We start from the raw sequence: 12,652 nt of genomic DNA, 5'->3' as shown, positions 1-12,652 counted from the left end.
ACCATAGATAATAGAATAAGACAGAACCACAGGGTCAGACAGAGTCCAAACGATATATATTCCATGTGCATATCCATCTACTCCACAAGGTTTCCCTCAACCCCAAATACTGCTTTGATTCAGTATATTCTGTGGCCAACGGTGGGAATTTGGGGTCTGAACAGGCTCCAAAATGGGTTATGTAGAACTCCCCTCTTTTCTCTGACGCTCCCAACTGTGGCAGATATGTAGATGGAACTTCTGGAAGGTGAGAGTTTCTGGCAGCACAGCCCTACATAGCCCCCTAGTGTCTCTTCCCCTTTGGTCGCAGCTGTAACTGGCACAGTGGTTATGGCTGGGTATCAGGGGTGTGCAGGAGATGGCAGATGGACTCAGAGCTCTATAGCTGCATCTGTGTGGGACTGACATCTGCGGTGCTGACCTACTGAGTCAGTACGGCACTGAGGGAGCCAGAACCCAAGAATCTGAGGTGCACGGAGAAAAGGCCACCACTCCTCCAGCCAGAGGTAGAAAGCATTTACTCAGGAGAAGCTGGTAAACCCCCAAAGCAAGTTACATGTGGGTAAGGGAGAGGAGAGGTAGTGGACCCCAGGGCTGAGCAGTCTAAGACCTGGGCACAAGCAGAGGGACCCAAGGAGGCAACTGGAGGAGAAAATTCACCTGATGCTCTAGGGAACTGGCAGTAATGTGATGAAAAGTTTGGCTGTATACCTAGCTTTCACAAGGTAGGACCAGAGGAAGATGACTAAAATATTGCACAAGGGCTCCCAACTGCATAGAGAGCTACCGCTTGCTTGAGACAATGTAAAACGACGTAGACCCTTTGAACAGAAGCATGATTAAGGGACTTAGGTAACGGCGGCATCAGAGCCCTTTAGGCACTTGTAGTCCTGAGTGGGTTAGCAGCTCTCCATCCCAAAGAGCAAACGCAGGCGTCACTGGGCCGCGGAAATCCGTCTGTAGTGTGTGGACCACGGCGATCTCACTGACATCCACCAGGCTTAGCTTCTTTGCCTCATAGTCCAGCAGCAGCCCCACTTTCTCTGGCTGCCCAATACCCTCAATCGGGGCTTTCTCGTTGGCCAACATGCTGTGCCACTTGCGCTGGGCATAGGAGAACACCCAGGAGCGGTCGTCAGCACCGACGCAGCTGTCCCGGGACATGTCCACGTCTGCCACTCCTATCCGGAACTGCTGGGAGCGCTTCACTGTGACTTCCCAGTAATGCCGGCCACTGGTGACCGTGGCGTCTGCGAGCACCACTGCCCACTCCCGGAAGCGCTCCACGTTCAGGGCCACCTTGGTGGGTTCCAGTCCCACCAGGCCGTATTTGACACCTGTGTCACCTCTGAAGAGTGCCAGGCTGCTGTGGGCAGTTTTTTCTTCCAGTTTGAAACTGATGCCTGAGGACAGAGCCAAAAAGAGAGAGAGAGAGAGAGAGAGAGAGAAGAAAAAGAATGGGTAGTGGCAAGTTAAAACCCCAGGTCTGGTTTTTGATCGGAAGCGCTGATGGGAAATCAGGAAAAGTCAAATGTTAAGATGCAAAGGGTAGAGATGTCGCTTTAGTATAGCAGTCCCGGAAGATGCAAATGACGGCCGAGCTGGGGATGGGGAGCCCCAGATTGGTGCCCCAAGTTTGCAATCTTGCTAGCCCAGGGCAGACGGGGGAGGAGGAATAAGGGGTGGGGTTCTCTGAGCGCGCCCTGGGAATAACACGTTAACTCCTTTGGAGCGAAAGAGTGAAAAGAAACAACCCTACCTCTCCGGGCGTCCCCGGCAGGGACCCCCCATCGCTTGGCTCCCCAGCGGTACGGGTTCCAGCAGCGTGCAAAGGGCAGCGCCATCTTGGGCCACTGACACACGGGGGCACGCCCCCGCCCGGGAGGCCGACCAATGACTGTACGACGTTGGGTCACGTGGACTGGACAAGTCTGCGTCGGTGATGGCTAGCGAGTCCGGGAGACAGGGTCTTCCTAGTCAGAGATCCGGTTGTCTCTGCCTACCGAGAGCTGGGGTTAACTGCGTAGCTTGTGCTCGTTGTTTTTTAATGTATAAATGAACATGAAGGCAGGGATTTTTATTTTTTATTTATTTTTTAGGGTGCAGTGACTCGTTCTCTCCACCAGGGTGCAGTCAGGCCCAGCCTTTTCATCCACTTAATCGCAGAGGGGCAGTTTGTTGACTTTTTTTTTCTTTCTGATTTCAAAGCTACTTTTAATACTTGGAGGGATAAAAAACGGGGAAAGGGTAACCTCACCTCCGGGGGTGGCCCAGGGGTAGAGAGGCTACCTGAGGGGAAGGACGTACGAAAGGGGCAGGAATGCCGTGGTGTTGGGGCCTGTGAGCCAGCTCTCCAGGGAGAAACAGTAGCATGGTGGGGCTGGCTCTGGGCACACAGGCAAAGGGCCAGGAGGTTGGCCACGAAGCCACCAAGGTTCCTTCTGTTCCTTTCTCCGCTTCTGCTGCACGACCTCCGAGTCGCCCCGCCCGCCCACCATCGAGTCCCTCGGCTTCTTGTGCTTGATGGCGAGCTCGCGCTTGGCTACCGCGGTCCTGGCAATCACTCCTTCTGGTTTGTTGCCTTCTAAACCCAGGAGCAAAAATGCTGAGGGAATTTCCTCCGCAGAAGTCCTACTCTGCTCTGCCAAAGCTTTGGGTTTGGGTAATGAAGAGGGAACTGTTTCAGAACTGGGTCTCTGTAGGACGTGTACCCCATCATGGCATGAGGACTGAAGTCGCCCATAGGCTTCTCAGTCACTCAAGACACGCTTCCTTTTTCCTTCCTTTTCCCTTTTCCTTCCCTTCCCTTTCCACCCTTTCTCTTCCCTTCGTCCCTTCCCATCTCCCCGCCCTCTCTCTCTGTTTTGTTTTGATCACTGAGCTGTATACCTATCCCTTTTTGCTTTTTGTTTTGTTTTGTTTTAGTTTGGAGACAAGGTCTCACTGTAGCCTAGGCAGTATTTGGACTATGGGTTCTCCTGGCACAGCCTTCTAGTAGCTAGGATTATCAGAACAGAACGGAGTACTTCAGGGCCCATAGGGAGCACAATGTTGCTAGAGAGTTGGGCTGAGAGGATGGCAGAATATTGAAAAGTTGAGGCGGAATCATAAATAATCACATGTTATGAGGAAATTGAAACCCCTCTTTCAGATATCCACGAGCTGTCTAAGGCAACACGAGAATGATAAAGTATATTCTCATGCAAAGGCAAAGTTGGAAGCATTGCAGAACATGAATTGGGGGTGGGAGAGGATGAGATGAGAAAGAGAAGCAGGATTTAGCCACCAGAGATCTTACAGAAGACGTGGTCTGACCCAGCTCTGGAAGAGGTGGCTGATGGGGAAGGAAAAGGTGACGTGAAATTAGTTAAGTTTAGGGAAGCTGGATTTCAGGTGTCTATGGGACGGCCACGTGTGTGGGTATCCCCTGGCTGTTCCGGAACTCATTTTGTATAGACCAGGCTAGCCTTGAACTCACCGAGATTCACCTGCCTCTGCCCCCTGAGTGCTGGGATTAAAGGCGTGCGCCACCACCGCCTGGCTTGCTAACTGATCTTGTTGGCCTGATCTGGTGCAGGTCTTGTGTAGGTGCCCATAGCTGCAGAGAGCTCCCAGTGCAAAGATTTTTGTCATGTCCAGAAGATGGCACAGCTCTCCTCCCCATCCTCCAGCTCTTACACTTTCTGCCTTCTCTTCCATGATGTACCTGGCCAGGGTTGAGTAACCTGGTCAATCTATGAGTATAAACATAAATATTTTAATTGAAGCTTGATAACATGTCCTTTTTTTTTTTTTTATGACAACAGTAGTAGTTTCCCTCCTAGGTTCTTTTACCTCCCCAGTCATGAGTTTCTGACCTGGCTTACAACACTAGGCATGACTTTTCTCCTGTGAAGTAGGCCTCAAATCCAGTCCTAAAGTAGGTGGTTGTCCCCACAACATTCATGCCTACTGTACCAGAGGGCACTCGGTGCCTGGCAGGTCTAGTTGCCAATAAACAACATCACTGATGTCTCTTCTCTGGCATAGTGTCTCTAGCACTATGATATCTAGCCAGTGGAGAGGAAATTTTCTGGTCAGTTCCACTAGATTTCTCTGTGTCCTTCAACTGAAGTGCTCAGCAGTAGTTTTACCAGTTCTGGTAGGCAACTAAAGCCTGATTTATTTTGAGGGGGCTCTGGGACCTCACAGATCAGTAATTCATTGGAGGGCATGAACTAAGGTTTTCATTTAATAACTCATACCTTCAGGGAAAGCATGTCCACCCAAACATGGTACCTATGTTCAACATACCCCCTCCTTTTATTCATATTCCTTTCTTTCTTTCTTTCTTTCTTTCTTTCTTTCTTCCTTCCTTCCTTCCTTCCTTCCTTTTTCTTTTTTTTTTTTAAGACAGGGTTTCTCTGTGTAGCTCTTTTATTTTATTTTTTAAGATGTATTTATTTGATGCTGGGCAGTGGTAGCACACACCTTTAATCCCAGCCCTCGGGAGGCAGAGACAGGCAGATCTCTGTGAGTTTGAGACAAGTCTGGTCTACAAGAGTGAGTTGCAGGACAGCCAGGGCTACACAGAGAAACTTTGTCTGAAAAACCAAAAGAAAGATGTATTTGTTATGTATAGTGTTCTTCCTGCATGTATGCCTACAGGCCAGCAGAGGGCATCAGATCTCATTATAGATGGTTGTGAGTCACCACATGGTTGCTGGTAATTGAACCCTGTTGCTCTGGAAGAGCAGCCAGTGCTCTTAACCTCTCAGCCATCTCTCCAGCCCCCTCATCTTATTTTTTAACTACCTTACAAAGTAGTGGGTTTCCATCAGGCCTCTACCCACATACTCAGTGTTTTAACTATCCTGTCTCCCATTCCCACGTATATATACCTTTCAAGAGGGGGAGGTTTCCAGATGAAGGCATCCAAGGAGAATAAGTGGGTAAACAAATAAAGGGATAGCAATATGTTAGGGGACACATATAAAATGCTCAGAGCAGGACCTGACCTATAGTGAGCATGGGTAGGTCTGGTCAGGGGTTGTATTTGACTCACTGGAAAGGAGAAAAGCGGGGCACAAACAAGACAGACTAACCCTTGGTTACCTTGTGACTTGGATTACATGTTGGGTTTCGAAATACATAGGGTCGTGGTCCAGTCCAAGTGCTAATTGGAGCCCTTGACTATAAACGGGACAGGGATGATGAGCTGGGAGCCTGGTGATTGTTCTAGACTATGCCAGGAGTCAGCAGTCAGCAAAGCTTAACTAGAGAGATCGAGAGAAGGGGGGTGGCCTCAGGAGCTAGCCAAAGGGACTGCTGGGCTGGCTGACTTGTGCTGTGTTGGGGCCTTTGTCCTACTGAACTGTCCACACAATGGAGCTTACATGCTGACATGGCACTCTGAATGTGGGTCTAGGATGGAGAGAGTCTACATGATGGGAACAGAAAGAATGGTCACCTGTCCCCGAGGGCCACAGCTCTCTATTCGTGAATATTGAAATCACTAGAGAGGTTGTTTGCTACAAGATAAACACATATTATGTTAATATATGATGAATTCACAAATCAGTTTGCATTTTGACTTGATATATGACTTAACATGTAGAGTAGGTTGGAGATGTTGCTCAGTAGAGTCTGTCATGCACCATGTGTGTCCCTTCCCCAGTGCTGCATGATCTGGGTTTGGAAGCACACGCCTGAACCACAGCACTCAGGAGGTGGGAGGACCACAAGTTTAAAACTGCCCTCTGCTGCATGGTAAGTGTGATGTCAGCCTGAGACACTGGAGACATGTCTCAAAAAATGTACAATTAGTAAGATGGGTGGTATTATAAAGGTGGTCCAAGCCCAGCGCTAGAGAGGCAGGAGGACCTCTGAGTTCAAGCCAGTCTAGTGTACACCGAGTGTCAGGACAGTCAGGGCTACACGGAGAGACCCTGTCTAAAGGAAAAGTGATAAAGGCCAGGCATGCTACTTGGAGTCAGAGGCAGGAGGTTCACGTGCTTCTGCTACATAGCGAGTCTGAAGTAAGTCTGAGCTGCATTAAACAACTTGTTTCAAACAAGCAGATATGGCTCACTGGCTAAGAGCACTTGATGCACCATGCTGAGTTTGGACTCCAGCACCCGTGTAACAGCCTGACATGGTGTTGCATCGCTGTGCAGAGGACAGACAGAACAGCTGATGGGACTTGCTGGCTGCAAACCTATCTGGGAAAAGAACCAAAACAGAGTCAGCCCCAGGTCAGGTAAAAATAAAAAGAGTACTTGCTGCTCTGCCAGAGGACTCGAGTTCTGTTCCCAGCACCCACATCAGGTAGCTCACAATTGCCTGAAACCCTAGATCCAGGAGACACAAGGCCTCTGGCTTCCCAGGAAACTGTACTCACACATGCCTACACATTTAAAACTCATAAAAACAAATATTTAAAACAAATGGAAACCTATGAGAATAAATACCTAGGAGGTAAAGGGAGGCGGCTTCAGAATTCAAGCCTAGCTTTGGCTACATAGACATCCTGTCTCAAAAAGAAAAGACATGGCACTTGCAAACTCAACAATGTGGGGTTAATCCATGGAATCCATATAAGGATGGAAGAAGAGAAACCACCCCAAAAATTTGTCCTCTGACCTCCACACAGACAACCGGCACTATATGTACACACACACACACACACACACTAATGATAACAAATAAAATTTATAAAAGACATAATTATCTTGAAATTACCCGATTTTATTATCAATTCTCTTCTTCTATGGTTTCTATTGAAAAAGAAAACTCGAGGGGCTTAGAATGGTAGAGTGTTTACTGCTCGTTCATGAAGCCCTGGGTTAGAGCCCCAGAACCACACAGCCTGGGAGTAGCAGTATTCTCCTTCCTCCTGTTGAGGCTCTTCAGGACAAAGAGGATGAGGAGGAAAGGCTGGAGCAGTCAGGACAGCAAACTTTGTCTTGCTTTACTCCTTCTCTGGCAGACCTGCAGAGGTGGTGGGTGTTTTCATTTGTTTGGTTTAGTCTTCATTAATCTTTTTACATTATTTAGAATAAATACTGGGGAAGGTACAAACCATAGTGCTCCCGTGGAGATCAGAGGACAACTTGCTGGAGTCTGTTCCCTTCCTCCACCAGGAGGGCTGCAGGGATCAAGCCAGGTCATCCGGCTTGGAAGCAAGGTCCCACACTGACCCATCTTGAAGGACCACGGTCCTGGTAGAGGCAGTCCTTGAGGGCCCACGCCCAGCAGGAGCTCCATGTGAGGACAAGTCTCTTGTCCTGGGCAGCCAGCCCTAGCTTTGAGGACTGCTGCTGGAGAGCCTGGCCCAGGAGTCTGGTGAGGTCAGGTGGGTGTGGGGCAGTCCAGCACTACCATAGGTCTGTGCCCATCACTTGACCCTGTTCAGGAGAGACTTATGTTCTGAGACAGCACAGCAACATTCTGGCCTTCGTTCATTCACCCCTGACTCTACTCTAGGTGGCTGCAGCCAGGTGCCCCCTCACACTGAGCAGGTGCTGAGGCTAGTTGGCTGACAGGACTTTAAGGAATAAGCAAGACAGAGAAGATTGCTGCTGGGCCAACCTCTCAGTAAGCCACAGTTGCTGTGAAGCTGGTTTGTCCACTGTGTTAGACTCAACAGCTCAGGATTCAGGGTCACTTGATTTAGATCTATCTCTAAAAGCTTCCTAGGTGGGTTGCATTAGTCAACTGCCTGTCATAAGAGAAAACCTCAAGACAATTATCTTGCGAAGAGAAAAGTTAGTTTTTTTCAAGACAGGGTTTCTCTGTGTAGCCCTAGCTGTCTGTCCTGGAACTTGCTCTGTAGACCAGGCTGTTCTTGGTCTCACAGAGATCTGTCTGCCTCTACCTCCTGAGTGTTGGGATCAAAGGCATGCTCCACTACCACCTGGCTGAGAAAAGTTTTTATTTTTAACGCAAGTTTCTAAAGGTTCCAGCTCAAACCTGGGTGACTCCATGGCTCTGAGCCTCCAGTAAGCAGAGCACATCTACAGGTGGAAATGTACGGCCGAGCAGTTGACTTTTGCCATGAGCCAAGAGGCACAGCAAGAGAAGAGGAAGAAGAAACCAATGTGGCCGGGCGGTGGTGGCGCATGCCTTTAATCCCAGCACTCGGGAGGCAGAGGCAGGCAGATCTCTGTGAGTTCGAGGCCAGGCTGGACCGACAGCCTCCAAAACAGAGAAACCCTGTCTCGTAAAACCAAAAAAAAAAAAGAAAAGAAAAGAAAAGAAACCAGAAGAGGCAGACTCCCTTGGTTAAGTACTGAGCTGAACTCAAGAAAGCCAGTAACAGAGAGGGAGGACTGGTGATCAAAGGGATTAAGACTGGGCTGGTTTAACCCCCAGAAACAGCTGACTAGACAAAGGTTAACTCTTGAAACCCAGGCATCAGCCTGGGAATCCAGCATGGGACTGATCAATACCCCCTGAATTTGGGTGTCAGTGAGGAGGCCTAGGGAATCTATTGAGCCTTGGGCAGCAGATCAGTACCCATCCCAAGTATACACACGGACTTTGGACTCCCATAGAACAATGTGAGGTGCACTCTCACCCTGAACTCTTGGGGAAGGGTCTAGGCCCTGCCCTATATGAAATGACAGACTATGGACACCCCCATGGAGGGCCTCACCCTCCCTGGGGGAATGAGGGGATAACGGGGGGGATGTTGGGGGAGGGCATGGGAGGAGGGGAGGGAAAGGGAGAGGGACCTGGAACTGACTTGTGAAGCAACCTTGTCTCTTATCTAAATTTAAACTGGAAAAAAAAACAGTAAAAAAAAAAAAGCAACAGAAAACACACACACACACACACACAAAAAAGAAACCAATGTGAGGAAACCCCCATTTGAGGGCACCCCTTCTTGACCTTCTTGACCCAAAGACCTCATCCAAGGACAACTCCCTTTGAGCCCTGCCCCTCCCCATAGCGCCATCCTGGGAAACAAGTCGTTCAACACAGTGACCACTGGAGAGCACAGTTCTTACTCAAGCCACGGTGCGGGCAGACGGTGGATAGTGGAACTTGCAGGCAGTGAGAGGAATGTTGTGTCCGCCCTCCCCTGGTCTCAGGTGTGAGCAGGAAAAGCCATGGGAGACCAGACTCTGAGCATGGAGTGGCTCCCAGCAGTGAAGGGAAGCAGAGGGGCTCCCTGACGGACGGCCGGATCAGCAACAGAGGTGAGACTTCCCCCAACAGCAAAGAGAGTGTGCTCAGAGTCACTTCTCAAGGGAGCACAGCCTGTTTTCATTTTTTTCTTTTTTAAAATTTTATTTATTTTTATTTCATGTGCATGTCTGTGTGAGGATGTCTGATGCCCTGGAAATGGAGTTACAGACAGTTATGAGCTCCATGTAGGTGCTAGGAATTGAACCTGGGTCCTCTGGAGCAGAAGCCATCTCTGGGCCATCTCTTCAGCCCTGCCCCCCCCACTTTTTTGTAAGTCTAGGCTAAGGCTGTGTATAGTGGAATGCACCTAAAAAAAAATCCTAGCTACTCAGTGCCTGAGGTAGGAGGAGGATTGTGAGTTCAAGGCCAACCTGGACTACATAGTGGAGTCCTGTCTCAAAAATATATAAAAACAAACTAAGCTAATAGAAATCAATTAATATGCTAATTATATGTAAATATACATAAAATTTAAGTCACTTTTGTGAGTTTATCTCCAATTAGGGTTTTGTTCAGCTTATTTATTATTTATTGTGTGTGTGTTCAGGATATGTGTGTGGAGGTTAGTGAATGACCTGAAACAATCGAGTCTTTCCTTCTGCTATGTGCATCTGAGGAATCAAACTTGGGTCCTCAGACTACGTGGCAAGCAACGTAGCCCACTGAGCCACCTCACAGTCCAACCAGCTATGTTTGAGAGCCGCTGGTATTTAAGTAAATGGGGATCGTCGTGTAAAAGGAGAGGGCCATGGAATTATGAACATTTTTTGTTTGTCTGTTTTTTGAGACAAGGTTTCATTTATAGTCCAGGAAGGTTTCAAATTCATATGTAACCCAGTCTGGCCTCACGCTCACAAGCCTCCTGCCTCAGCCTCTGGAATGCTGCGATTACAGATCTGGCTAACTGTTGTCGTCTGACAAGGGATAAAGAGTAGAGGGTTTTGCTGCAGATAAGGAAATCTGACCATTTGGTAATGACTTGACTCCCTTCTGTTCCTCTTATAAAAGGGTACCAGGTTGTGAGAAAATATTTTTGAAGGACTGGAGAGATGACTCAGTGGTTAAGAGTACTGACTGCTTTTCCTAGAGGACCCAAGTTCAATTCCCAGCACCCACACAGCAGCTAACAACTGTTTGACTTCAAGATCTGACACTTTCACACAGATATACATGCAGGCAAAACACCAAAGCATATAAAATAAAGTAATTTAAAAATAGGGCCGGGCGGTGGTGGCACACGCCTTTAATCCCAGCACTCGGGAGGCAGAGGCAGGTGGATCTCTGTGAGTTCAAGGCTGGGCTTGACCGACAGCCTCTAAAACAATACAGAGAAACCCTGTCTCGTAAAACCAAAAAAAAAAAAAAAGAATTTTTTTTTGGTGTTAATTGAACCCTTGGCTATTAATTGGCTTCTGTGTATTGAGTGTTTTGTTCTGCTTGAGATACTTTACCTGCTTTTTAAGCTACAATATTTATTTGAAGAAGATGATACTGGGCCTCAAGGAGCTCATATTAAATTGATTCAACAGAAATTTATACCTTTCTGTCTCTCTCTGTCTCTCTGTCTCTGTCTCTCTCTGTCTTGGTTTTTTTCAAGACAAGGTTTCTCTGTGTAGCCCTGGCTGTTCTGGAATTCTCTCAGTAGACCAGGCTGACCTCAAATTCAGGGATCCACCTGACTCTGCCTTCCGAGTGCTGGGAATAAAGGTGTGCACCACCACTGCTCTGTCTGTCTGTCTGTCTGTCTATCTACCTACCTACCTACCTACCTATCTATCTATCTATCTATCTATCTATCTATCTATCTATCTATCTGTCTGTCTATCTGTCTATCTATCATCCATCCATCTTGAGACAAGACCTCACTACGTATCTCCAGGGCTTGGTTTGTATTCATAACCTCCTACCTCTACCTCTCATGTGCCAGAATTATAGTCGCACACCAGAGCTATGTTCTCCTCTTTGTGTGGTTTTATCTCATCTGTATTTATTCTGAAAAATGCATTTTTACTTTATAGGTAATTGCTCTAGCAACCAGACCATACCCTCATTCATTTTTTACATCTTATAATAAGATTATTTTGCCTGCATGTGTGTATGTGCTCCCCATATGTGCCTGGTGAGTTCATACCCCCTGGAACTGGAGTTATGGATGGTTGTGAGCCATCATGTGGATGCTAGGATGGAGCCCCCACCCTCTTCAAGACAACAAATGCTCTTAACCCCTGAGCCATCTCTCCAGCCATTTCTCCTCCCATCTCTCCAGATACAGTTGTAGACAGTAGCTCTGGATACAGATATGGATGAGACAGTCTTCCTGGCTAGCAGGTGCTTGTCATATAGTCTAGGTTGGCCTTGATCCTGCTGTGTAAGGCTTGGGTCCTGTCACTTTAATGTTGGTACAGGGAGTCCTAGAGGCCTCAAGCCCCGGCAGGAGCTCCATGCCAGGCACAAGTCTCTCATCCCAAGTGACTGACCTGGCTTTGAGCATGGGTGGGGGTGAGCCTGGCACAGACGTTTGGGGTAAGACCCTCCTGCTTTAACTCCCATGGTTCTGGGATTTAGGCATGTGCTGTCATACTTTCAGGTGGACAACCCCTGGAACTTTTAGAAACCATTTTGTTGCTAAGATTTGTCTTATTACTGAGTGTCACTGACTATTAACTCATGTTGACTATTGAGTGACACCCCCATTACTATCTCCTATACCGCTGTTTGTCATTTCACTTTCCTGTTGGCAAGTGTCTGGGCTGTTTTGCTTTCTTGTGACCGAATAGCTGCTCTTGTGCATGTCTGCTGGAGTGTCTATAGAAGAGTTTTTCTTGGGTATGTGCAATTCTTGGGTCAGAAAATATGTATTTGCTCATTTTTTTGCACATGGTGCTGTCTATGTGTCAAAGAGTCTATCTTAACTCACACTCTAGCCAGTATTTGCCACTGTTCCTGCCATTTTGTGTCCTCACGCACACCTGTCCCAGTACATGTTACTAAGGTCTCTACTCTTACTGTGCTCCTGTCTGAGGGTGTTTTCTGGAAGCAGTACAAACCCTGTGTTTTCTGGGGTTGACAGAGGTGACCAGAATCTAGGGGCATCGCTGGGTGAAATGCAGCAAAGGTTACATTAAAGAGTCAGAGGGTGAGCCGGGCGTTGGTGGCGCCTGCCTTTAATCTCAGCACTCGGGAGGCAGAGGCAGGTGGATCTCTGTGAGTTCGAGGCCAGCCTGGTCTACAGAGTGAGTTCCAGGACAGCCTCCAAAACAATACAGAGAAACACTGTATCAAAAAACCAAAAAAAAAAAAAAAAAAAAAAAAGGAGTCAGAGGGTGTTGTTTCTCCTGAATCAGTCCCTGTGAGTGCCTGTGACCTCAGTACCTCCTGTGGATAGGTTCTTAGAGCCCTTCCACGGACACCATACCGTTTTCATTATCCAACCTAAAACGATATTGCAGGAGGACAGAAACATGACTGAACTCTTTCCTCC

The 12,652-nt window shown here is 47.9% G+C and overlaps 1 protein-coding gene and 1 long non-coding RNA gene across 3 annotated transcripts in view; both read right to left on the bottom strand.

Moving 5' to 3' along the window:
- Positions 1-34: 34 nt before the first annotated feature.
- On the bottom strand, positions 35-1,865 carry Spryd4 (SPRY domain containing 4). The gene is made up of 2 exons (XM_005079730.4): positions 1,760-1,865; positions 35-1,403 (listed from the first exon to the last, which is right to left on the bottom strand). Exons 1-2 carry the CDS (start codon positions 1,842-1,844, stop codon positions 865-867), a joined length of 624 nt encoding a protein of 207 aa, XP_005079787.1. The 5' UTR covers positions 1,845-1,865; the 3' UTR covers positions 35-864.
- A 4,860-nt stretch (positions 1,866-6,725) lies between these two features.
- The window catches only part of LOC121143247, a 13,278-nt gene continuing 7,351 nt past the window's right edge, over positions 6,726-12,652 (bottom strand). For both annotated transcript variants that reach the window (XR_005880438.1, XR_005880439.1), the window contains 2 exons: positions 7,061-7,385; positions 6,726-6,969 (listed from right to left, as the gene is read on the bottom strand). This is a non-coding gene — a long non-coding RNA (uncharacterized LOC121143247). The remainder of the gene's footprint in view (positions 6,970-7,060; positions 7,386-12,652) is intronic.

The sequence above is a fragment of the Mesocricetus auratus genome, unplaced genomic scaffold (assembly GCF_017639785.1).
Source record: "Mesocricetus auratus isolate SY011 unplaced genomic scaffold, BCM_Maur_2.0 Super-Scaffold_100011, whole genome shotgun sequence".
Taxonomy (NCBI): Eukaryota; Metazoa; Chordata; class Mammalia; order Rodentia; family Cricetidae; genus Mesocricetus; species Mesocricetus auratus.
This window is presented reverse-complemented; position numbering and strand designations above follow the sequence as displayed.